This window comes from Ursus arctos, unplaced genomic scaffold (genome assembly GCF_023065955.2).
Source record: "Ursus arctos isolate Adak ecotype North America unplaced genomic scaffold, UrsArc2.0 scaffold_26, whole genome shotgun sequence".
NCBI classification, from domain to species: domain Eukaryota; kingdom Metazoa; phylum Chordata; class Mammalia; order Carnivora; family Ursidae; genus Ursus; species Ursus arctos.
The window spans coordinates 31,370,166-31,396,013 of record NW_026622941.1 but is presented as its reverse complement, the minus strand read 5'-3'; the positions used below and the strand labels follow the sequence as shown (position 1 = coordinate 31,396,013).

The 25,848-nt window shown below is 35.3% G+C and overlaps 1 protein-coding gene and 1 pseudogene across 2 annotated transcripts in view; one reads left to right on the top strand and one right to left on the bottom strand.

Moving 5' to 3' along the window:
• The first annotated feature begins 3,428 nt into the window (after positions 1–3,428).
• On the top strand, positions 3,429–3,542 carry LOC113258127 (U6 spliceosomal RNA; annotated as a pseudogene).
• A 218-nt stretch (positions 3,543–3,760) lies between these two features.
• The window catches only part of CUNH12orf40 (chromosome unknown C12orf40 homolog), a 105,745-nt gene continuing 83,657 nt past the window's right edge, over positions 3,761–25,848 (bottom strand). The window contains exons 11-13 of one of the 2 annotated variants that reach the window (XM_044385551.3): positions 12,353–12,422; positions 8,185–8,267; positions 3,761–4,417 (exon numbers count right to left, since the gene is read on the bottom strand). In XM_044385551.3, coding sequence (XP_044241486.1) covers positions 3,950–4,417; positions 8,185–8,267; positions 12,353–12,422 — 621 coding nt within the window. In that variant the 3' untranslated portion in view covers positions 3,761–3,949. The remainder of the gene's footprint in view (positions 4,418–8,184; positions 8,268–12,352; positions 12,423–25,848) is intronic. The other variant, XM_044385542.3, reaches the window with a different exon arrangement.

Genomic DNA, 25,848 nt, shown 5'->3' with positions numbered 1-25,848 from the left:
TGGTGGTTTCAAACAGTGCTGGAGCTATAGGGAAGGAAACAGAAGTCTAGAATGACAGCTTTTTTCTGTCAGGATTTGGAAGGTATAATTACACTGTATTTTGTCTTCCATTAATGCTATTAAAAATCATCTAACAGTGTAGCTGTCCTTGTTGGAAGGTAGTCTTTTTCCTCACCAGCTGCTTTCAAGATATTCTTTGAGGCTCTGCCATTTTATTATACTCGGTCTATACATGGATTTCATATTATGTTTCCTACTTGGAAATTGTTGGACTTCTTGAATTTGTTTGGACTTACTGTTTCACTCATATTTTCTATTTCTTTCCCTTGTGCATTCTGGACAACTTATTCTGATGTATATTTCATTTCAAAAATCTCTCTTCACGTGTGTCTAATATGCTGCTAGATGCACTTACTGAGTTTTCAGCAGATGGCAGAAATGGATGGAAAACTGGAACTAGAGAACTGTAAAACTAGAAAAAGTAGCAATGTCAGAATCTGAGTCACACCTACAAAGAGAATTCATGCGTCAATTTGTCATGGTCCCTGTCAATATGGATTCTCCCAGGAGAAAACTATAAGGCAAAACTGAATGCAACATTTAAGTGCATGTAGTTTTTTGGGGGTGTGATTTCAAGAAAGACTGGTAGGGAAGTAGGAAAGTGAGACAGGAAAGGAAGGAAGCTAATAAAGGGTTTATTATCATGCAAGTTACTATTGTAGGCAACTTAACCCTTTTGAGGAACTCCAGAAGAATAGTGTTTCTCCAACTTTAGAGTGCATAAATATCACCCATTTAAGCATATATTCTTGGTCCCCATTCCCAGAGATTCTGATTCAGTAGTTTGGGGGGGGGGGGTTCTAAGAATCTGCACCTCTAACTAAATCCTGTGCAATGGTATCATTAATGTTACAGGTCTGTGGATCACACCTTGAGTACAAAGCGGTGCGGAAAATGCTTTGAGGAAGTTATCCTGCACAAGAGGCAAGGGAACTGCAATATTTACTCACCAACTCCCATCATTCATTATTTTAGAAGACTTCTCTCAAACAGCAAACAGCATTAATTCCCTGGTACTTCCTGCCTGCCTGCACATAGGCAGAGCAGGTGTCTACAGCCAAGAGAAACCTCTCAGGAAGTAAGTCATAGGTGCTGTCAGCTGGAAACCAGGCTGGCATGTATTGAAATGGAAAGTGCCAAGGAAATGTGAGCAGAGCAAGGACAGCATTTGCTGCACTGCTATGTATGGTGTCATGGGGAAAAATAAACATTAACCAAGAAATTACACAAATAAATTACAATTATGGTTAATTGCTATAAAAGAAAATTACATGAGACTATCCCTGAAGATAGCTTCCTACTATTACAGATGGCAAGTTACTAGAGTAATTAATTCTGAGCAAAATAAAGCACTGTTCCACAAATCCGTTAAATACCAACTCCAGATCAGTTATCACACACATCAGCCGTTAGTGACTGTACATTATCTTATTTGCAGTTACTGTGATTGATAGTTTACATTACAAATTGTGTGCATAAATATTAAGCTTTCCATTTTGTTTCATTTGGATAAACCCCAGCTAAAATTTATTTTGTTTTATACATCTTAAGTTGTGAATATGGAAAGAAAGCTGTTTAACTTCAGGGTTTTTTTCATTAAATGGATTCACCAAAGGAAAACCTAAACCATACTGCATTTTGAGAAGTATGCTACAATCTATTCTACTAGGTAAGAGATGTCTTTTTGATTTTGTAAATCTATACTCACTTTCCTCTCCAATATTTTTATCTTCTTAAAGTACCTAAAGAGTTAGCAACTGCAAAGTTAGGGAACAGTCCACAAAACTACCCTTATTTCAGGGGTTTCAAGAGCACCTTCAAATTTAATAATTTGCTTTATAAGGACTCAGAACTCACTGAAAGCTGTTATACTCACAATTATAGTTTATTACAGGAAAAGAATACAGATTAAAATCAGCCTAGGGAAGAAAGATACAGGACAGACTCGAGGAAAGTAATAAATGCGGAGCTTCCAGTAGTCCTCTTCCGTGGAGTCATGTTTCCTGGTATTAATGTGCGACAACACACAGAATATTGCCAACCATGGAAGCTCACCCAAACCTTAGTGTCCAGAGTCTCTACTGGGGCTCCATCATAGTGGCAAGGTTGACTGCCCACATGCTGACCTCAGTTTCTAAAAGCTTTAAGAAGTTGAGCTGATACAGCTTAACCCCAAGTTTCATTCTAAATCACATTATTACTATCTAGCTTGGCCCAAAGTCCCCAGGCTAACAAAGACATTTCTATCAGGCATGAACAACACTGCAACAATTTAGAGATTATATCCCAAAAGCCAAGGGCAAAGGGCAGATATCTTTTGGGGGAAGTTTACATTCTTTACTACACTGCACTTTATCCTGTGTGGTCACTGCACTAAAAAGCGCTGACATTCCTTTTACCTCACTGAGCTTAATTGCCACGTTATGATATTGATAAAAATATAATTACACGTAGATTTTTGTAATGAATGTGCTTTCAGTACTAGTAGGCTTTAATATTTGGGAAAAAAAATCCATTTATTTGATATTTGAAACCAACCTAAGCTTCACAGCTCACCAGTAAAGGGTCTTCTTTTTCTATATATTGATCTTCATTGCTATGTCACATTTTGCAAAATAATGCTCAGGACAGTCAATCCACGATGGAATACTGTTTAATATCACAATGAAAATCGAGCCTTTTGAAAAACTATCAATGTACATCAAATAATTATATTCCCTTTTCATGAGATGATTACTATACTTTCAGAAAATTACTTCAAAACTCTTTGAGCTTTCTGAGTCCAGAAAAATAACTTCCTAAAACTAGCTAAAAACTTAAGAGTGCTACTTTTTAAGCATCAGCTGTTGGTGTTTCTAAATCATTACGCTTCAGATCTCCCCTGCAGCACAAATTATTAAATGATATGTGTGCATGTAACAATGCAATATCTCATCATCCTTTTCTTTAAAGGCACAGAAACTCCTACCAACTATATTTTTGGTTCAATTATATGTCAGAATGCCCTCTGCTGTGCAATCTGTTATACATCCATACAAATAGTCAATTCCAGAGTATGAACATTTAAAATCTTGAAACAAAAAATAAATGTTATGTTGGAAACAAAGCCTATATTTTATAGATGAGAAACTAAAATTTTTGAAAAGAATCTTAGCAAGATTAAAATTAGTGAATATAAATCATTTTTTCCCATGCTGAACATCTTTTATAAAAGCATAGAAATATTTTTTTGTATCTTGAAGAGAAAAACATTTTCCTTTGAATTAATAGAAGCTCCAACAAAAAACACTATCCAAACAAAATAGAAAATATATTTTATCTAAAAATGCCAGAATTTTTTAATGAGGGTATAATATTTAATATAAGTGGCTAATAGTCCTCACTTTGGCAGCATATTAAAACTGGAACGATACAGAGATTAGCATGGCCCCTGCACCAAGATGACATGCAAATTCATAATATAAGTAACTAACAAAATTCTTATAAGATTATAAAACATACTTGGTATTATTTAGCATTATTTTCTGTCTTAAAATCATGGAAGAGAACATTTTTGGTAACAGATGCAGCTGCACTAAATTTTAAAATAAAGAAAACACGGAAGTAAGCAATTAAACATAACAGTAAATAAACAGTAAATTTACATATATATTTTCTAAAAACGTGAAGATATACTATGTATAGATCTTGAAGATATATCTATATATATGTTTAAAAAATCTATGTAAAATTAAATGTATACATTAATATTTAAATGTTTTAAAACAAGCCATAAATATATCCTGTAAATACTTTCACCTTGTGCTTAGCTACATATTCTTATTCCTTACTCTAATGAAATTTTGAACATTAAATGAAATGCTAAATCTTAGGCTGAGATTTTAGAATATTAGTTGTTCTTAAGGATTTCCTGCCCTCCAGTGGTATCTGCCTTAATATTTTCACTGCACCTTCCAACATTACAAAGAGAAGACACATCACTTCTACATTTACATTTTGAAATTATATCACACTGTATGGCAGCATCTGATTTTTCTTCCATTACAGGTTCATTGTCTGTTTGTACCCATGCATCACATCTTGCAACCTGTGGAATGTAGTTAGTACTGGTTTTGTTTTGTAATATGTATGCTGAATTACACTGACACTGTAGAAATTTATCTGTATTATTTTTCATTGAGAACTGGTGAAGATTCTCTTTTTGTTTATGAATTTTGGCATTGTTCTTAATAATCCTACCACATGGAAGTTTTGGCATCCTTTCTAGATAAAAATTATTAGTTGTTTCTTTGATTCTGATGGATTTCCTATTTGATTCTTCAATTTGCTGCAATATTTGCTCTTCATCTTCAGATGGCTAAAAGAAATTTAGTACTTTTGCTGTAAATTTTTGCTTAAATTTACAAAAATCATTCCATCACTTCATAGCATTCTCAAAACTCATACTATAGAAAATTTCAAAATACAGAAGATACTTGGCAGGTTGCAATTCAAAACTGGTATACCAGCAAACAGTCTTCAAACAGTAATCTACTGCCTCTGGAGATTCCTCAAAAAATTAAAAATAGAACTACCATATGACCCAGTAGTTCCACTACTAGGCATTTAACCAAAGAATATAAAAGCACTAATTCAAAAAGTTATGTGCACCCCTATGTTTATTGCAGCATTATTTACAATAGCCAAATTATGGAAGCAGTCCAAGTGTCCACAGACAGATGAGTGCATAAAGATTATATACATATATATATATATAAAGGAATATTAGCCATAAAAATAATTAAACCTTGCCATTTACAACAACATGGACTGACCTAGAGACAATAATGGTAAGTAAAATAAATCACTCAGAAAAAGACAAATACCATATGATTTCACTTATATGTGAAATTTAGGAAACAAAAGAACAAAGAGAAGAGAAAAACCAAAAAACAGACTCTTAATTATAGAGGGGAGGTGGGTTGGGGAAATGGGTGAAATACGTGAAGGGGATTAAGAGTACAATTTTCATGATGAGCACTGAGTAAGGCACAGAATTACTGAATCACTATATTGTACCTCTGAAAATAATATAACACTATGTTAATTACACTGGAATAAAAAATTTTTAAAGTAATAATAATAATAATCTATCACTTCCAGGAGGTTTATGGACTTTTAAAATAGCAAGAACAATAATAATAATTCTTGTATTAAAAATGATAAAGAGGGGAGCCTGGATGGCACAGTCTGTTAAGTGTCTGCCTTCAGCTCAGGTCATGATCCCAGAGTCCTGGGACAGAGCCCCATGTAGGGTTCCCTGCTCAGTGGAGAGGCTGCTTTTCCCTCTCCCTCAGCAGCTCCCCCTGCTTATGAGCTCTCGCTCTGTCAAATAAAAAAAAAAAATCTTAAAAATGCAAACGAGCTAAAAAAGAAAGAAATTTTGTCTCTTATCAGTCCTAATAATAACAGGCCACATCATCTCCCTGCCCTTTCACAAAGGTATTAATAAACAAATTATTCACTCATTGACTTACTAAGTCAAAAAATACCTATACTGTAGCTTTTATGGGCCCAGTCTCATGAAAGGTATTAATTTAAGGAGAGTATCAGCTAACAGGAAATCAAATAGACAAAAGAAAAGTTAAATAAGAATAAATATCTCAGGGGACCTGGGTGGACTAGTCTGTTAAGCATCTGACTCTTGATCTCAGCTCAGGTCTTGATCTCAGGGTTGTGAGTTCAAGCTCTGTGTTCTGCCTACTTAAAAAAAAAAAAAAAGAGTAAGATTCAAAAAAAAGAATAAGTATCTCAACTGTTTTCTAAAAAGTCAAATTTTAAAAACTTTTAATAGGTGTAGATTTCAGTTTGCTAGCTTGAATGTTTCAACTTCATGAAAATTTATCGTTTAATTACTGAACTAACCAAAACATTTTTTTAACAAAAATTCTATTTAGTACTGATTATTCCAGCTTAAAAAAAAAAAGGGGCAGAGTTAACATAAAAACCACAGAATGAGGTACAGGCCTCACTGGATTGGCACTAAAATAGTAAAAAGTAAGCCCAAGAAATAGCACTGAGACTGGCTGGGCACACATTAAAGAAAACAAGCTCACTATATTTATAAAGAAAATATTCCTTTAGCATCTGCAATGTGAGTGAAGCAGACATGGTTGGTGCCCTATTAAAGCACATTCTCACGGGTGGAAATGATATTAACTGAATAATCATATACATACATATAATTACAAATTGAGAAAAGCATTATAAAGAACAAGTATGAAACACTTTGTAAGTATAACTAAGAGACTTTATTTTTTTTAATTTTTATTTTATTTGAGAGAGAGAGAGAGAAGAGAAAGCAGCAGGGGGAGGGGCAGAGGGAGAAGCAGACTCCATGCTGAGCAGGGAGCCCAATGTGGGAATCAATCCCAGGACCCCAAAATCATGATCTGAGACGAAGGCAGACGCTTAACTGACTGAGCCACCCAGGTGGCCCATTAAGGGACCTAACTGAGGAGCCAAAGAGGGGCTTTTATTAGAAGTCACATATCTGAACTGAGACTTAGAGGATGAATAAGAGTACGGCAGAGGAAACAGGATATATAGAGGTCCTGAAACACAAAAGAGACTGATAAGCTAAGGAAAGCAAAAAAATAGTGCATGTGGAATGTGGTGTAAAAGAGAGAATACTAGAAGCTGGACATGTAGCCAAGTGCCAGGTTACACGCGGTCTATAGCCACCGTAAGTCGTTTAGATTCTAAAGTAAAACATACTTCCACTGAATAGTTGAACACAGAAATAACATGATTCAATTTAGGTTTTCAAAAGATCATGTTGACTGCAAACAAAAGAAAGTGGAGCAAGGGTGGAAGTAGAGAGATCTCCCAGGAGACAACCACAACAGTGCAAGAACAATATATCAGTACTTTAGACTAGTGTGCTGACAGCAGAAGTTGAGAGAAGTAGATGAATATGCAATTTATTTTGGAGGTAGAACTGACTGGATAAAGTGATGGAATGAATGTGTTTAAGAAAACTGATAAGCTAGAAAGAAATGGCAAAGTTAACTAAATTTCTGGCATGAGCAATTGAGTTTCGGAGAAAAAAGGTATCTACTAATACAGGAATTATCAGGAAACTGATTTGGGGCAAAGATCAAGGAGTGTTCAGTTTAATGTATGAAGAAAAGGAGATTTTTGTGAAATATCCAAGAAGATATATCAAACAGGAAACTGGACATCTAAATAAGAATGTAGGCTAATGTGATAAAGTTGAAAACTGTCCTGAGTCAGATAGCATATGTCAATGGGATATAGAACACCACCTAGAGTTTAGAGTGTAAGTTAAGAGAAGAAAAGAGTCCTGTAGCAAACCCTAAACACTACAACATTTATACAGGGGGAGGGATGGAAGAGAGTCAGCAAAGGCGTAAAGTAGAATTAAAAGAGGTATGAGGGAAACCAAGATACTGTGCTATCACAAAAGCAAAAAGAAAATAAATCACTTCTACCAGTATTGTTAGTTCTCATAAATAAAAACTGAAAAGTGACCCATGAATTTGGCAACATAGAGGTCACTGGTGTTCTTCCTTAGCAAGGGCAGTTTGGATGGTGAGCCAGAGACAAAAAAAAAAAAAAAAAGATGGGAGATTTAACGAAGAATTCCACTGAAACACGTGATTTATGAGAAATGCAGCACTCCTACTCAGGACATAACATGTCACTCCAATTATTCATATTACATTACTCAACATTTTATAGTTTTCTTCATATAAGTCTTCAGACTTTACTATATATTCTTAGTTGTTTTAGGTTTTAAACTATTGTGAGTAGGAACTTTTAAAAGGCATTTCAAAAGAAATACAACTTTATCACATACACACACATTATCTTGATAAGGGTGGCTTTTGTAAATAACAATGAACACATCGTTTTTATAAATGTGAATGAATGACACTCATTTACATTTCAATTTTACATTTCTGTTTATAAGTTTCTTACACTTTAAATATTTTCTTTACATTTATTTTCACCACTTATTGACAATTATTTTTTTCAGAATGTAAAGCAAAACTATGAGAAATACAAGTAATTCCAAATTAATAGAGCATAAATTAATAAGCGAAGAGAAAAGTAACTTACCATCTCTGAACTAGAACTGAAGCAACTATCTGTTGGCCTTGGAGAGTAACTGGTAGACTGACTACTCTGTGAAGAATCAAGATCTGAAAATAAAGGTTTAACTGATGAAGAATGGTATTTGTTAATGCTCCACAATGTATATATACACAGGCAGAAGATATTTGCTGGTAAAATAAATTTAGCTGACATTCTCTAGAGCACTTTAAAGTGTGCAAAAACTAGTTAAAATCTTGTATACTTGGCAGCTTGCATTTCTGACAGGGTATTATGGGTTTATTCTACACTTAAAACATTTGTATCTATAAGTAAAATAAGAGTATACAACATAAGGGAAGAAAGAATAAAGAAATTGGATTTTTTTTCCCAGTAGACAAACCATTTTTTAAGAACAAATAATTTAAAGTGTCAACTACAGGAAGGAGAAATAAGCCAAGTTTATTAAGTCACAAGGGGTGAGATATTTGCTAATCCAGTAAATGAAGATTCATTGTACAATCAAAATTGTATGAAAAAATCAGGACTAATGCTCTCTGTAACAGAATCTAACCATCAGTCAGCTGAGAGGCAGAGAGAACCTAGCTGAACTCCAATACTCTTAGTTCATCATTCTAGAAGGAAATACACCTGTAGTTCAGGTTCTCCCTGATAGTAGAAAGCAGAGTACAGAAAAGTAAATGATAGGATTTTACTAACACCATAATCTAAGAGCGTTCCCCCTAGTAAGGTTTATTTACTTCATAGGTACAGTAAACCCAGAGTCATTAGAACAGAAGACAAATGCCTGTTGAATTAATATCTTACCTATAGCAGTGTAAGAAAAGATACGCAGATCGAAATGTCAATTCAGTTCAACACTAACCGAGTAATTAATTTATGTAAGGCACTGTAATAGTACGGAAACATGACATGCCTACAATGCTCAAAGTGTTCAGAATCTTTTAATGGAGAAAGACATACTGTGTAAAAGAAAAAGTCACAAAATTAGGTGCAGCAACAGAAGTCACAGAAGGTACAAAAGTAACAGAGAACTAAGTGTGGTAAGCTCAGAGAAAGAGAGAGTTGGGAAGAGCTACTAAGAAAGCACAGCAGGGGCGCCTGGGTGGCACAGCGGTTAAGCGTCTGCCTTCGGCTCAGGGCGTGATCCCGGCATTCTGGGATCGAGTCCCACATCAGGCTCCTCCGCTATGAGCCTGCTTCTTCCTCTCCCACTCCCCCTGCTTGTGTTCCCTCTCTCACTGGCTGTCTCTCTCTCTGTCAAATAAATAAATAAAATCTTTAAAAAAAAAAAAAAGAAAGAAAGAAAGAAAGAAAGCACAGCATAGGGGTGGCCTGGATGGATCAGTTGGTTAGGCATCCAACTCTTGATTTCGGCTCAGGTCCTGGTCTCTCAGGGTCATGGGATCGAACCCCATGGCTCTGTGCTCAACATGGAGTCTGCTTGTCCCTCTCCCTCTGCTCGTCCCTTCACTCATGCTCTCTTTCTCTCTCAAATACATAAATAAATGAAAAAAAATTTAAAAAGAAAAGAAAAAGCACATATAAAGAATAGGTTTTGAAAGATGAATAAACATTTTCCAGAGAGAAAAGATGAAAAGGGGGTAGAAAAAAAAATGGGGTAGAAGAAAAAGAAAATGTAAGGATACATTTTAAAATTAAAGGAATTTGCCTTTGAGATTATCTACAAACACATCTAACTGAAGACAGATTAAAGAAGGGTGAGACTGGATAAAAGCAGGTCAGTTAGAAAATTAACTCAATAAACTCGTTATGAAGTGATGAGGATCTGCCATAAAGCAATGAAATTGGGGTGGAGAAGAGGCAAGGAATACAAATTTCAAGAAATCTTTCAAATAGCCTCAATTTTTACATTATACAGCTTTAAAATTCTTTATGAATCTGGTATATGACATTAATACCAAAACATCAGAAAGACTGCACAGACACATACCTACACACATACTCTAAAGGCAAACCTCACATTATCAATGTAAAAATCTTACATAAGTACTAAAATTACAAATTTTAAATTAAAACAGGATATGGTAAGATAGGATAGCAAGCAAAATTATAATACATCATAAATTGGTAGGATGTATTATAAAAACGCTAGGATGGTCCATATTACAAAGTCCATTAGTAAAATTCACCATTTTAAAAGATCTGTACCACCATGAGGTATCACACCTCACACCCATTAGAATGGCCAACCTATAAAAATTTAAAAACCCAAAAAACAGTAAGTGTTGGCAAGGACGTAGAGAAATTGAAACCCTTGTGCACTATTAGTGGGAACGTAAAATGATGTAGCTGCTACAGAAAACAGCATGAAAGTTCCTCAGAATGTTAAAACCAGAGGTAACATATGATCCAGCTATCCCATTTCTGGGTATATATCCAAAAGAACTGAAAACAGTAGCTTGAAGAGATACTTGTACACTCATGTTCATTGTAGTTATGATTCACAATAGCCAAAAGGTGGAAGCAACCTAGATGTCTCCATACAAATGGATACAGAAAATGTGGTTACACACATGGCATAATATTCAGCATTAAAAGAGAAGGAAATCCTGCCACATAGCATTACATGAATGAACTTTGAGGATATGCTAAGTGAAATAAGCCAGTCACAAAAAGACAAATATTGCCTAATTCCACTTATATATCTAAAATATTCAAATTCATAGGAACAGAAAGTTAAATGGTGGTTGCCAGGGGCTGTGGGGAAAGGGGAGGGAAGGTGTACTGTACACTTGAAAATTGCTGGGAAGGTGCATTTTATGTTATGCGGTTTTTTGCCACAATAAAAAAAAAAAAGACCTATGAAGAAAAGTTAATAATCATTTTTAGAGATGCCAAGAATTACTCTTTCCCAAATTACTTATTCCTCCCAAATCATTTCCTTAAAAAATTCTCAATAAAATAATCAACACACATATGCCTAAGCTCAAAATCCAAAATCCTACTTAATGCAAAGAAAATTGGATACATATTCACACTAAAACAGCAACAAAACAACAAAAGTACCTACAGATAAATCTAACAAGACACATGCAGAATCTACTTAAGAAAAATTTTAAAGTACTTAAACGTGGTTTAAACAAATATTAAAAATACAAAATTAGACTGAATTAATTGAAGAACATCCCTTGTTCTTAAGATAGGCTAATTAACATCCTTAGGTTGATGATTCACACTACGTTAATATATACACTTAACATTTTCCTAATAAAAATTAAAACATTTCTCTGGAAGTTAAACAAGTTGATTTTAAAGTTTATATGAAAAAATAATTAAAAATAGCCAGAAAAACTTTTTTAAAAAGTGTAAAGGGAGGTGTAACTCTTCTAGAAATTAAACACACTATAAATCATAATAAAAATAGTATGGTATTAGCCCATGAAGATTAAGAAAGAGAAATGAAAAGTACAGAAATCCCTGAAACAGACCCCAGTATACATAGAAAGTTACTATATAAAAAAGGTGGTATCACAAGTACTTAGGGAAAAGATGCATTTTAAAAACCTGAATAGATACGTATCTTGCACCTTAATTTAGGATAAATTCCAAATGGATTAAAGACCTAAATGTAAAAATATAAAATTGTGCTAATACTAGAAGAAAATATAAGTGAATTAATTTATAATCTGGGAGTGTGGTCTTTCTAATTAAATCCAAAAGTATAAAGGAAGCGATTGATAAAATTAAGTACATAAAAAAAGTTAAGCCTTTTGCAAAAGCAGAAAACACCATAAGCAAAGTAAAAACAACCCAAAAACCAATAATAAATTAGGAGAAAATATTTGTGATAATAGTTACCTCTAGAGGGCAGGATAGGAAATGCAATTGAGAAGAGCTTCAAAAGTACTGAGTATACATTATTTTTAAGCTACAAACTATATACAAAGGTATCAGTTTTATTATTCACTGAACTGTATATATACATTGTATATACTCATGTATATTTTATAAAGGGTAAGAGAAATTTTAAAGAGTCAGTTGCACTGCTATTATTTCTAAAATATCTATGAAATATTTGCTGGCAAAAATCTGAAAACAACAACAACAACAACAAAAAAAAAACAACCCCACAAAACACGACTGATTTTCATTTAAATGTTAGGTTTTTGTTTTGTTTTGTTTTTTAAAGAATAAAATTCATTATAGTTACACTGGCAGATATTCTTAGCAGATGTTGGTCTGTCTTTTAAAGAACAGGTTCTTCCTTCTTCCATCAGAATCTAGAAGAAAAACAAAATTTTAACAACTTCCAAGTATAAACAGTTAATACCCATTAATATCTCCCTTTTAATCACACCAATTCATTTTATAGTACTTTTCCTTTATATTACTTTAATTCAACAAAGATGATCTTAAAACTACAAAGAAAAATTTGCCTGTGATGAATAAAATAAAATTTAAATATGTTTTGAAACAGCAAGCAACAGAATAGACACTTACTAAGAAAACTGACGGAAAGAAAAGGCTTGAGGTAAACAGTAAATGAAGCTCAGAGGCAGAAATATGAGAGCAATCTGGAGGGTTATTCTGTTAAAGTTCGATATCTTAAGTTGGTTGTCAGTTTATACATTTTCAGGTTTTTTAAATAATAAAAGCCCACAAAGTATAAATTTTCTGTAGAACAAACCATTGGTTTTTGTTTTCATCAATTTCTATGTAATTTCTAATTCATTTTCATTTTCCTTTTTTTTTTATCTTTTTTTTTAAAATCCAGAGTGTTTAATTTCCAGGAAGGTAAGGGAGGTTAAGCATCTTTAGTTGTTGTTTGATGATTTCCAACTTAATGAATTATTAGAGAATGTGACTATGAATCTCTTAGATAAATCTCAATCTTTCTTTACGGCTTACTACATGAATTATATTTGCAAATGTATCCTGGACATAGAAAAATATATATATTCTCTGTTGGTAAGATAGAGTGTTTTAATAAACACAGGTAGGATAAAGGAGAAACTGTCCAGCTGTTCACCAAACTATTTCCCTTTCCTCCTTAGGCATACAGCTAGACTACATATTCTAGCCTCCCTTGGAGTTGATTTGGACATGTGATTTAAGTTCTGGTCATAGGCAAAAGTGGTGTACACCACTACTACTCCTGGCCCATAAAAATGTTCTCCACAATCCTCTACTTCCGTTTCCCTTCTGCTATCTGATATCAACACATGTGGAAACCACCAGTTAAAGACAGCAAAGTCCTCGTCAGCTTGGGGTCCTGAATAACTTTATGGAGCACAGTCTCTTCTCTAATCTCACTATTCAATCATTTAAAAAGTATTATATGTTCAACTCTTAAAACACTCAAGCCCTAAACTGGCACCACAACACACAAGTTGAGACAGCTATATAGACCCCAAAGCAAGCAATACCTACCTCAGAACTGTTTATAGAGGATAAATGACAGAAAAGATCATCCGTAAGAGAAGAAACGAAATTATTCAAAGAATTTCTCCCATACCCCAGGAGAACAAGCCTTCACAATGCCTGCCAAGCTGGATTTCATAATTGGTATGGATCAGTAGCTCTATATTTTCTCTTCTGTTTTCTGAATGAGTTTTCTATTGCATTTATATTTTTGCTCTGGTACTATATATGTTATGTGACAGGCTTCTAATTTACACCTAAAGGCCTACTGAAATACTCTCCAAAGACTGTAGAGCCCAGCAGGCACCATCCTCACACTCTCCTTCTGCTTTGTCTCAGGTCATGGGTACTGCCTGAAAACACTCCCGATGCACACATCTAGAATCCCAGTCTTTGCAGCTACCACCCATGGGATGTCCCTTGATCATCAGCTCTGATAGCCAACAGGGCTTTTTGTATGCAGGTCCCACAGGACTGCAACAAACAGAAAAAGAGTTCTTAACCAGCTACCCACCCAGGGAGCATCAATGAGGCAGCTGAGTGAAACACCCATTTTTTTTCTGTGAAAGAAACGTATATTAGCTTATCCTCATACCTCTGGCCAGAGGGGAAAGCTTCTAATGAAACACACATCTAGGGGCCACCTGAAATCCTCTCCAGATTCTGTGGAGGCCAGCAGGTACCACCTTCATACTCCCTCTGCCTTACCCCAGACTGGTGTCTCCAAGAAAGGAGCTTACACAAACACACAGCATCTCAGCTTTTGTAGTTGCTGCCCAGAGGACACCTTCTTTGGTAACCTGGTTCTGATGGCCAGCAAGGGCTTAGGTTCACAGATTCAACGGGATGACAGCAAACAAAGGAACACCTAACTGGCTATCACACCAGGGCTTAGTGCAGAGGGAACAGACAGATGCCCATCTCAAAGTCTGGCAATGAAAGAGGTATATTTGCATACTTTAAAAGCTCCCACCTGAGGGTGCAGCTTCCAATCAAACTGAATCTGAGTACTAACTGAGATCCTTCCCATTGGGACACTGGCAGGTTTTGGCATTCCCTCAACTACTTGGAACTACTAAAAATAAAGTAGGTTACTTGGAAAATCACAAAGGTTTGAGAGACAACCAAGAGATGGGGTGGGTTGAAACACAGGTTTTATTTCCTACTTAAGGCCCCTCCTTCAGGACTAAGAGAGGTGTCTGATTTATCTAACAGTAGAGACCAACATAGAATCAAAGCAAATGAAGACACAGAACAATATGCTACAAAAAAAAGAACAAGATAAAGCTTCAGAAAAAGACCTTGGTGAAATGAAGATAAGTGATTTTCCCGATAAGCGTTCAAAATAACAGTCATAAAGATGCTCTCACTAAGGTCAGGAGAACAATCCAAGAACAAAGTGAGAATTTCAACAAAGAAACAGAAAATATAAGAAAGTACCAAACAGAAATCACAGAGCTGAAGAATACAGTAACTGAACTGGAAAATATAATAAAAGGATTAACAGAAAACTTGACGAAGTCAAAGAAAGGATTAGGAACTCAAAAAAAGGGCAGTGGAATGTGTCAAATCAGAGGAGCAACAACAAAAAGGAATTTAAAAAAAGTGAAAATAGCATTAAGGGTCTTATGGGACAATATCAAACTAGTATGCATATTATAGAAGCCCCAAAAGGAAAAGGAGATGGGGACAGAAAACTTACTTGAAATTATGGCCAAAACCTTCCCTAACCTGGGGAAGGAAGCAGAGTTCCAAATAAGCTGAACCCAAAGAAACTACACCAAGACACATAATTAAATTATGTTTTTGTAATTAAATTACAAGAGGAGAATTTTAAAAGCAGCAAAAGAAAAACAACTTGTTATATACAGGTAATCCCCACAAAACTACCATCAGATTTTTCAATAGAAACTTTGCAGGCCAGAAGAAAGTGGCATGATATATTCAAAGTGCTGAAAGGAAAAACTACCAATCATGAATATTCTACCCAGCAAAGCTGTCCTTCAGAATAGGAGAGATAAAGAGTTTTCCAAAGAAGCAAAAAGCTAAAGGAATTCATCACTAGACTTCGCTTTACAAGAAATGTTAAAGGGATTTCTTGAAGCTGAAATAAAAGGTTATCAATTAGTAACAGGAAAACATATGAAAGTATAAACTTACTAGTAAAGGTAAATATATACTAAAATTCAAGATAATGTTGTAAAAGGGGTGGTTTAATCACTTACAAAGCTAGTATGAAAGTTAAAGACAGAATTAGTAAAACCAACTACAATAATATCTTAATAAATACATAAAACCAAAAGAAGTTGTGACATCAAAAACATACAATGTTCGGGGTGGGGGGATAGTAAAACTATAGGGCTTTAGAATACATTTGAACTTAAGTTTTTATCAAGTTAAAATGTATTGTTATCAATAGAAGTTGTTTTATATAAGCTTCATGGTAACCACAAAGCAAAAACCTATAGTAAATAAACAAGATTTTAAAAAAAGGAATCTAACACTACAGAAAATCATCAAATCACAAAAGAACAGAGCAAGAGAAGAAACAACAAAGGAATTACACAACAGCCAAAACATGATGAGCAAAATGGCAATTAGCCCATGTCTATCAATAACTCCTTTAAACATAAATAGACTAAATAAATTTCTCCAATCAAAAGATACAGAGTGGCCACATGCATTTTTTTTTTTAAAGATCCATTTATATGCTGCATTCCAAAGACTCATTTCACACATAAGGACACATACAGACTAAAAGTGAAAGGATAGAAAAAGATACTTCATGAAAATGGATACCAAAGGACAACTGCAGTAGGTAAACATAGACAAAACAGACTTTAAAACAAGACTGTAATTAAGAGACAAAGAGAGTCATTATCTAATGAAACAGGGATGAATCCAAGAAGAGGATGCAACATTTGAAAATATATAAGCACCCAACATAGTGAGTATCTAAATATATAAAGCAAGTATGAACAGACCTAAAGAGAGAAATAGCAACATAGTAGTAGTTGGGAACCTGAATACCCCCACTTTCATCAATGGATAAATCCTCCAGACAGAAAATCAATTAAGGAAACATTGGCCTTCAATGACACTTTAAACCAGATGTACTAAACAGATATATACAGAGCATTTCACCCAAAAGCAATAGCATACACATTCTTCCTAAGCACATACTGAATATCTTCCATGATAGATTGTATTTTAGGCCAAAAAACAAGTCTTAATGAATTTAAGAAGACTGAAATCACACTAGCCATGTTGTCAAACCATGACAGTATGAAAATAAAAATTACAAGAAGGAAAATGGAAAATTGATAAATCTATGGAAATTAAACAGCATGCTCCTAAACAACCAGTGGCTGAAAAAAAAAATCAAAAAATATTTTTAAGTATCTTGACACAAATAAAAATGGAAATACAAAAATACAAAAACTCTGGCATGCAGGGGCGCCTGGGTGGCACAGCGGTTAAGCGTCTGCCTTCGGCTCAGGGCGTGATCCCGGCGTTCTGGGATCGAGCCCCACGTCAGGCTCCTCCGCCATGAGCCTGCTTCTTCTTCTCCCACTCCCCCTGCTTGTGCTCCCTCTCTCGCTGGCTGTCTCTATCTCTGTCAAATAAATAAATAAAATCTTTAAAAAAAAAAAAAAAAAAACTCTGGCATGCAGCAAAAACAGTTCTAAATGGGAAGTTTGTGGTGATAAGCACCTATATTAAGAAACAAGAAAGATCTCAAACAACCTAGCTTTATACCTCAAGAAACTAATCAACTGAACCTACAGTTAGTAGAAGTAAATAACAAAGATCAGAGTGGAAATAAATGAAACAGAAACTCAGTAGACAATACAAGATTAATGAAACTAAGAGCTGGTTATATTATATTATTACAAACTTTTATATATTACAAATTTTATATATTACAAACTTTTAGCTATACCTCAAAAGGGAAAAAAAGAGGACTCAAAATCAGAAATGAAAGAGATGTTATAACTGATAACAGAAAAACCGATCATAAGAGACTACTGAGAACAATGATAAACAAACAAACTGAATGACCTAGAAGAAATTAGTAAAATTCCTAGAACATACAACCTGCCAAGACTGATTCATTAAGAAATTGAAAATATGAATATACCAGTTACTAGTAAAGAGATTGAATTAATAATCAAAAACTTCCCAACGAGCAAAAGTCTAGAACAATGGCTTCACTTGTGAGTTCTATCAAACTACCAAACATTTAAAAAAGAATTACTATCTTTCTCAAACCTTCCCAAAAAGTAGAGGAGAAAGGAACACTTCTGAACTCATTTTATGAAGCCAGCATTACCCTGATATGAAAACCAGAAAAGGACACCACAAGAAAAGAAATTATAGGACAATATCCCAATGAACACAGATTCAAAAATCCTTGAAAGTATTAGCAAACTGTATTTAACAATACATTAAAAGGATTACACACCACAATCAACTGGGATTTATTCTGTGATTGTAAAGATGGTTCAACACTAACAGATAAACATCAATCATCTCAAAAATGCAGAAAAGGCATTTGACAAAATTCAACATTCATTCATGATTAAAACTTGCAACAAAAGAGATAGAGGCATCATACCTCAACGGAATAAGAACCATATATGTTCAGCCTATAGCTAACATCATACTCAATAGTAAAATGTTGAAAGTTTTTCTTCTAAGATCAGGAACAACACAAGGATGTCTACTCTCACCACTTTTATTCAACATAATACTGGAAGTCCTAGTTGGAGCAATCAGGCAAGAAAAAAAAAAGGGCATCCAAAACAGAAAGGAACAATTAAAATTACCTACATTTCCAGATAATATGATACTATATATACAACACCCTAAACATTCCACCAAAAAACTGCTACAAATAATAAATTCAGTAAAATTGCAGGTTACATAATCAATATACAAAAGCAGTTGCATTTCTATACACTAATAATGAACTATCAGAGAAATTAAGGAAATAATCCCATTTACAATTGCATCAAAAAGGATAAAATACCTAGGAATAAATTCAACCAAAGAGGTAAAAGATCTGTACACAGAAAACTATAAGACACTGATGAAAGAAATTGCAGACACAAATAAATGGAAAGATAACCTGTGCTCATGAATTGGAAGAATTTATCTTGTTAAAATGTCCATACTACCCAAAACAGATCCAATACAATCCCTATGAAAATTCCAATGATATTTTTCACAGAAGTAGAAAAAATAATCCTAAAATTTATATGGAACCATACAAGACCATGAATAGCCAAGGCAATCTTGAGAAAGAAAAACAAAGCGGGAAGCATCACACTTCCTAATTTCAAACATTAGAAAGCTACAGTAATCTGGGGTGCCTGGGTGGCTCAGTCAGTTAAGCATCTGCCTTCGGCTCAGGTCATGATCTCAGGGTCCTGGGATCAAGCCCTGCATTGGACTCCCTGCTCAGCAGGGAGCCTGCTTCTCCCTCTGCCTCTCCCCTCTTGCTCGTGCTCTCTCTCTCTCTCAAATAAATAAATCTGAAAGAAAGAAAGAAAGAAAGAAAGAAAGAAAGAAAGAAAGAAAGAAAGAAAGAAAGAAAGGGAAAAAACTACAGTAATCAAAACAGTATGGTACTGGCATAAAAACAGGCACAGAGCAATGGAACATAATAGAAAGCTGAGAAGAAAATCATACATAATGGCCAATTAATTTACAAATGAGCCAAAGATGCACAATAAGGGAAGGAAAGTCTCTTCATTAATGGTGCTAGGAAAACTGGACAGCTACATGCAAAACAATGAAAGTGGACCCCTATCTTACACCATACACAAAAATTAACTTAAAATGGAATAAAAGAACATAAGACCTGAAACCATAAAGCTGCTAGAAGAAAACATAGGGGGTGGTAAAGCTCTCTGACACTGATCTTGACAAGGATTTTTTTGGATTTACACCAAAAACAAATGCAATTGAAGTAAAACTAAACAAGTGAGACTACATCAAACTAAAAAATCCTCTGCACAGCAAAGGAAACAATCAACAAAATGAAAAGGCAACCTACAGAATGGGAGTACATATTTGTAAACCATTTATCTGATAAGGGGTTAATATCTAAAATGTGTAAAGAACTCCTACAACTCAAAGCAAAATACCAACAATCTAATTAAACAATGGGCAGGGGAACTGAACAGAATTTTAGCCAAAGAAGACATACAGATAGCCAACAGGTACACAAAAAGGTGCTTAATATCGTGAATCATCAAGAAAATGCAAATCAAAACCCCAATGAGATAGCACCGCACACTTGTTAAAATGGCTAATACCATAGAGATAAGAAATAACAAGTATTAGAGCAAGGACGTGGAAAAAAAGGAACCCTGTGTACTGCTGGAGGTAATGTAAATTGGTCAGCCATTATGGAAAACAGTACAGAGTATCCTGAAAAATTAAAAATGGAACTACCATATGATCCAGCAACTCCAATTCTAGTAATTTTCGCAAAGGAAATGAAGACAGTAACTCGAAGTGATTATCCCCACTGCCTTGTTCACTGCCATTATTTACAATAGCTAAGACATGGAAATGAACTAAGTGTCCATAGATGGAAAAATGTAAAGAAGATGTGGTATACATATGCAATGGAATATTAATCAGCTATATTAAAGAAGGAAATCCTGCCATTTGCAACAACATGAATGGAACTTGAGGGTATTATGCTAAGTGAAATAAGTTAGACAAAGAAAAACAAATACCATATGATCTCACATGTGCAATCTAAAAAAAAAATATTAAATTGAATACAAACTCATAGATTCAGAGAACAGACTGGTGGTTTCCAGAAGTGGGGTATAGGCAAAAGGGATGAAGGCTGCCAAAAAATACAACCTTCCAGTTATAAAATAAATAAGTCCTGGGGATGTAATGTACAGCATAGTGACTATAATTAGTAAAACTATTACATATTTGAAACTTGCTAAGAGAGTAGATCTTAAAAGATCACAAGAAAAAAAACAGATTTTTAAGTGTGGTATGGTAATGGATGTTAACTAGACCCATTCTGGTGATTATTTCACAGTTTATACATATATCAAATCATTATGTTGTACACCTGGAAGTAATAAATTGTTATATGTAATTAAATCTTAATAAAAATATTATACTCCTCCAAGACCTTGTTCTTTCATATTCCCTTCCACATCCAACAAAAGGATCTTGGACCACCCCTACACTTTCCATTCCCTACTATCTGCCATCCAAGATGGATTTTTGTTTGTTTTTTCTCTGTGCTTCTGTTTCTTCATTAATTCTGCCTCAGGAGGAACTATCTGTTCTGATTTTACCCAGGCAGTAGGCAGGCAAAACACTGCCTTTCTTCTGTTCTTACCTCTTCTTCCTTTGCTGTTTTGACTCCTGCCTTGGTTGCTCTTGCAGAATTTAAGATTTTAGCCACTGTACCTTTGGAATAGGTATATATTCCTATACATATGTCTATACATCACAAATTAAAAATTCCATGCCTGGGGGCGCCTGGGTGGCACAGCGGTTGGGCGTCTGCCTTCGGCTCAGGGCGTGATCCCGGCATTCTGGGATCGAGCCCCACATCAGGCTCTTCTGCTGGGAGCCTGCTTCTTCCTCTCCCACTCCCCCTGCTTGTGTTCCCTCTCTCGCTGGCTGTCTCTATCTCTGTCAAATAAATAAATAAAATCTTAAAAAAAAAAAAAAATTCCATGCCTGGTCTACTGAAAGAACTCCTCATAGCACTGGATTCCCGTCGGGCTCCACCAATGGGCTTTTTTCTTTTCTGACTTGCTCTAGCCACATTTAAGCTGCCATAAATGTAGTTAAATAGAGTTGGTTTTTTTTTAAGTATTCTAACCTGCTGACAATTCCTTCTTTGAGGGAATATAGCTATATTATTCTTTTTTGGGAAAACAGAAGTTCTAGGAGTAACAGGACAGCATCTGATATTACTGACCATATTCCCCTCCTTGAAAATCTATTTTTCGGGGCGCCTGAGTGGTGCAGTCGTTAAGCATCTGCTTTAGGCTCAGGGCGTGATCCCGGCGTTCCGGGATTGAGCCCCACATCAGGCTCCTCTGCTGGGAGCCTGCTTCTTCCTCTCCCACTCCCCCTGCTTGTGTTCCCTCTCTTGCTGTCTCTCTCTGTGTCAAATAAATAAATAAAATCTTTAAAAAAAAATCTGTTTTTCTTTTCTAACATTCTTCTGGTAGGATTCCTCAAACCTGTCTAACAATTCATTCTGTCTCTTTTTCTGGCTTCTCTTCTACTGTGTGTCCTCCAACTTTAAATGTTGTGGCTTCACAGGACTCTTTACTCTTGTTCTATACATTTTCTCTTGGAAAGCACATATGTACACACAAATGTATTAAATTACCACCTACTCACTGAATACGAACTAAAAGCCTCTTCTGACCTCAAGCTCTGTATATATAAATGGCTATGACACATTTTCACGGATATCACAGATTTTTCAGAAGACCTCAATCAACCTCGACAGGTCAAAATTTAACTGATATTCTCTTAGAAATCTCTCCCTCTGAATTAGAGTAATGCTAGGTATTAAAAATAAATCACAAAATGTTTAACATTTAAACACAATTATTTCTTTCTCATGTAATAATCTTTTTTTTTTTAAGCTTTTATTTATTTATTTGACAGAGAGAGACAGCCAGCGAGAGAGGGAACACAAGCAGGGCGAGCGGGAGAGGAAGATGCAGGCTCCCAGCAGAGGAGCCTGATGTGGGGCTCGATCCCATAACGCCAGGATCAAGCCCTGAGCTGAAGGCAGCCGCTGAACGACTAAGCCACCCAGGCGCCCCTCATGTAATAACCTAAAACGAGTTTTCCTACTCAGTAGGTAATTTTCCTCCATCTAGTGATTTAGAGACTCAGTCCCTCCCATCTTGTGGCTGCAAACATTCCTTAGGGCTTCACTACCATCTAGCCCTCACAATAAGGATAACACAGAGAAGGAAATCCCCACTTTTTGTAGTGCATGAAAATAATGCACATCACTTCTGATAACATTCGATTACTGAGACCTAGCCACGTGGCCAAATTTAGATGGATGGAAGATAGGAAAAGGGCTCGTTGGCTGCGAAGCCCTTTACAGTAACAGGTCTATCTGTAAAAGAGGTTACATAAAATTTGGTGGAAAGTTAACCTTTTCTGCAGCCATTTCTCATGTTTTCAATCTTGGTGAATGGCATCATCCCATCAACTACCCATTTAACTCAAATCATAAATACAGGTCTTTAATTTTTTCCTTCTCACTTAACTAATCATCAATTTCTATCAAATCTAGATTTAAATCTTTGTTATAGCTCTTCCCTGTTTCCATCCTCACTGCCACTCCTCAACTTTTTAATACTGTGATGTTATCAATTCCTCTGCTAAAATTTTTTTAATGGCTGTTTGATGATAGAAAATTATACTGTTTATATGTCATACAAGGTCTTTTATGACCTGGTCCTTTATAACATCCAGAAATATTTCTTGCCATCCCTCCACCCCTTATAATTTATGCTACAGTAGTGTAGCAATAATAGTAAGTAGAATGAAACACATTTACTTAGAGTTTCTAAAACAAGCTATATTCCTTCGTCTCTTAGTTTCTATCTATATTGCTCCCTCTTCATAGGATGAAGGCAGTTTGTCCACTTGGTAAACTTACTGACACCCAGATCAAAAGTTTTCTCCTCAGGGGCGCCTGGGTGGCACAGCGGTTAAGCGTCTGCCTCCGGCTCAGGGCGTGATCCCGGCGTCATGGGATCGAGCCCCACATCAGGCTCTTCTGCTATGAGCCTGCTTCTTCCTCTCCCACTCCCCCTGCTTGTGTTCCCTCTCTTGCTGGCTGTCTCTATCTCGGTCAAATAAAAAAAAAAAAAAAAAAGTGAGTTGCCTGACTCAAAAATTTAAAAAAAAAAAAAAAATTTTTTTTCTCCTCTATCACATCTTCCTCTGACTACCCATGAAACTTAGAACTGTCTTTTTATTACTTATTATTGAAGTATAACTGACATAAAAGGTGGTATTAGCTTCAGGTGAACAACATACTGATTTGAGAATTCTGTACATTACCCGATGCTCACGTTATATAACTATAGCTACCATCTGTCATCATACATTATTACAATATTACTGACTATATTTCCTATGCTGTACTTTCCATTTCTGTGACTTATTTTATATCTTATTTATTTTATAATCCTCTTCACCTATTTTCCCCATCCCCCCCAACCTCCCTTCTGGCAGCCACTAGTTTGTTCTCTGTATTTAAAAGTCTTGTTTTCTTTTCTTTATTCATTCATCTCACTTAGCATAATACACTCTAGGTCCATCCATGTTGTCACAAAAGGCAAGATCTCATTCTTTTTTTATGGCTGAGTAACATTCTACTCTGTGTGTGTGTGTGTACACACACACACACACATATATATATACATACCACAATTTCTTATTCATTCATCTATTGATGGACACTTGGGTTGCTTCCATATCTTGGCCACTGTATGTAATGCTGCAGCAAACATTGGGGTGCATATATCTTTTCAAATTAGTATTTCTGTTTTTAAGACTTTTTTGTTTTTAGATTTTATTTATTTATTTGATAGAGTAAGCAAGAGAGAGAGCACAAGCAGGGGGCAGAAGCAGAGGGAGAAGCAGGCTCCCCACTGAGCAAGGAGCCCAATGTGGGACTTGATCCCAGGACCCCGGGATCATGACCTCAGCCAAAGGCAGCCACTTAACTGACTAAGCCACCCAGGTGCCCCATATTTGTTTTCTTTGGGCAAATACCCAGTAATGGAATTACTGGATTGTAAAGTATTTCTATTTTTGCTTTCTTAAGGAACTTCAATACTGCTTTCCATAGAGGTTGCACCAATTTACATTCCTACCAACATGTTGGTGCCTGAAGCATACCAAAAAGGAGTCATTTAGAGGTCCCTGTCTTAAATTATAAACAGCAGCCTTTTCAAATTCGGTTGTATTTTGCTCAGAGTACATGACAGAATGTATAAGTAAACCAAACAGACAGCTAAATGATTGGGTATTTGGATGAATTTGTTATGTATTTTATGAAACTGAATTCTCTACAAAGCAGTAAAAAGTAGATCTTAGGTACCAGAAGAACCCAAGTATTGAGTAAATCAAAGAATGTAAGTTTGTAATTCAAGTTAATCTTTCAACAGCTAAAAACTGAAGAGCAGGAACTCTCATTGGCAACTTTTAAATTTCTTGCAGTTGAGGCTTTAGGGCAGAATACCAGAAGTTTTGCACATATAGCTCATAAAAAATATTTTTAGGGAGTATATTTTCAATATAAAAAATTAAAATTAATTCTCCACATCCTCGCCAACACTTGTTACTTTTTGTCTTTTGAATACTGGCCATTCTGATTGGTATGAAGTAATATCTCATTGTGGTTGTGATTTGCATTTCCCTGATGACTGCTGATGTTGAGCATTTTGTCATGTGTTTGTTGGCCTTCTGTTTGTCTTCTTTGGAAAAAGGTTCATTCGGGTCCTCTGCTCATTTTTTAATCAGATCGTTTGCTTTCCTGGTGCTGAGGTGTATCAGTTCTTTATATATTTTGGACATTAACTCCTTATTAGATATATATAATTTGTAAATATTTTCTCCCACTAAGTAGGTTGCCTTTTTATTTTGTTGGTGGTTTCCTTTGCTGTGCAAAAGCCTTTTATTTGGGCGTAATTTAGTTCACTACTGCTTTTGTTTCCCTTGTCTGAGGAAACATAGCCATAAATATGTTGCTAAGGCTGAGAAGAACAAAACTGAAGGTATCACTATCCCAGATTTCAAGATATACTACACAAAGCTATAGTAATCAAAACAGTATGGTACTGGCACAAAAACAGACACATAGATCAATGGAACAGGATAGAGAGCCCAGAAATAAACCCACATCTATATGGTCAATTAATCTACAACAAAGGAGGTAAGAATATAGAATGGGGAAGAGTCTTTCCAATAAATTATATTTGGAAAACTAGACAGCTACATGCCAAAGAATAAAACCAGACCATTTTTCCTACACCATATATAAAAATGAACTCAAAATGGATTAAAGACCCAAAACTGAGAACTGAAACCATAAAACTCCTAAAAGAAAACTTATAAGTATCTTTTACTAAATTCCAACTGCCTTCTGTAAAAACCCCAGCTGGGGCAATTGTATCTAAATGCATTAGGTTTTTTGTTTGTTTCGGTCTAGCTACTAGACTATATAGCTTCCTAAAGGTA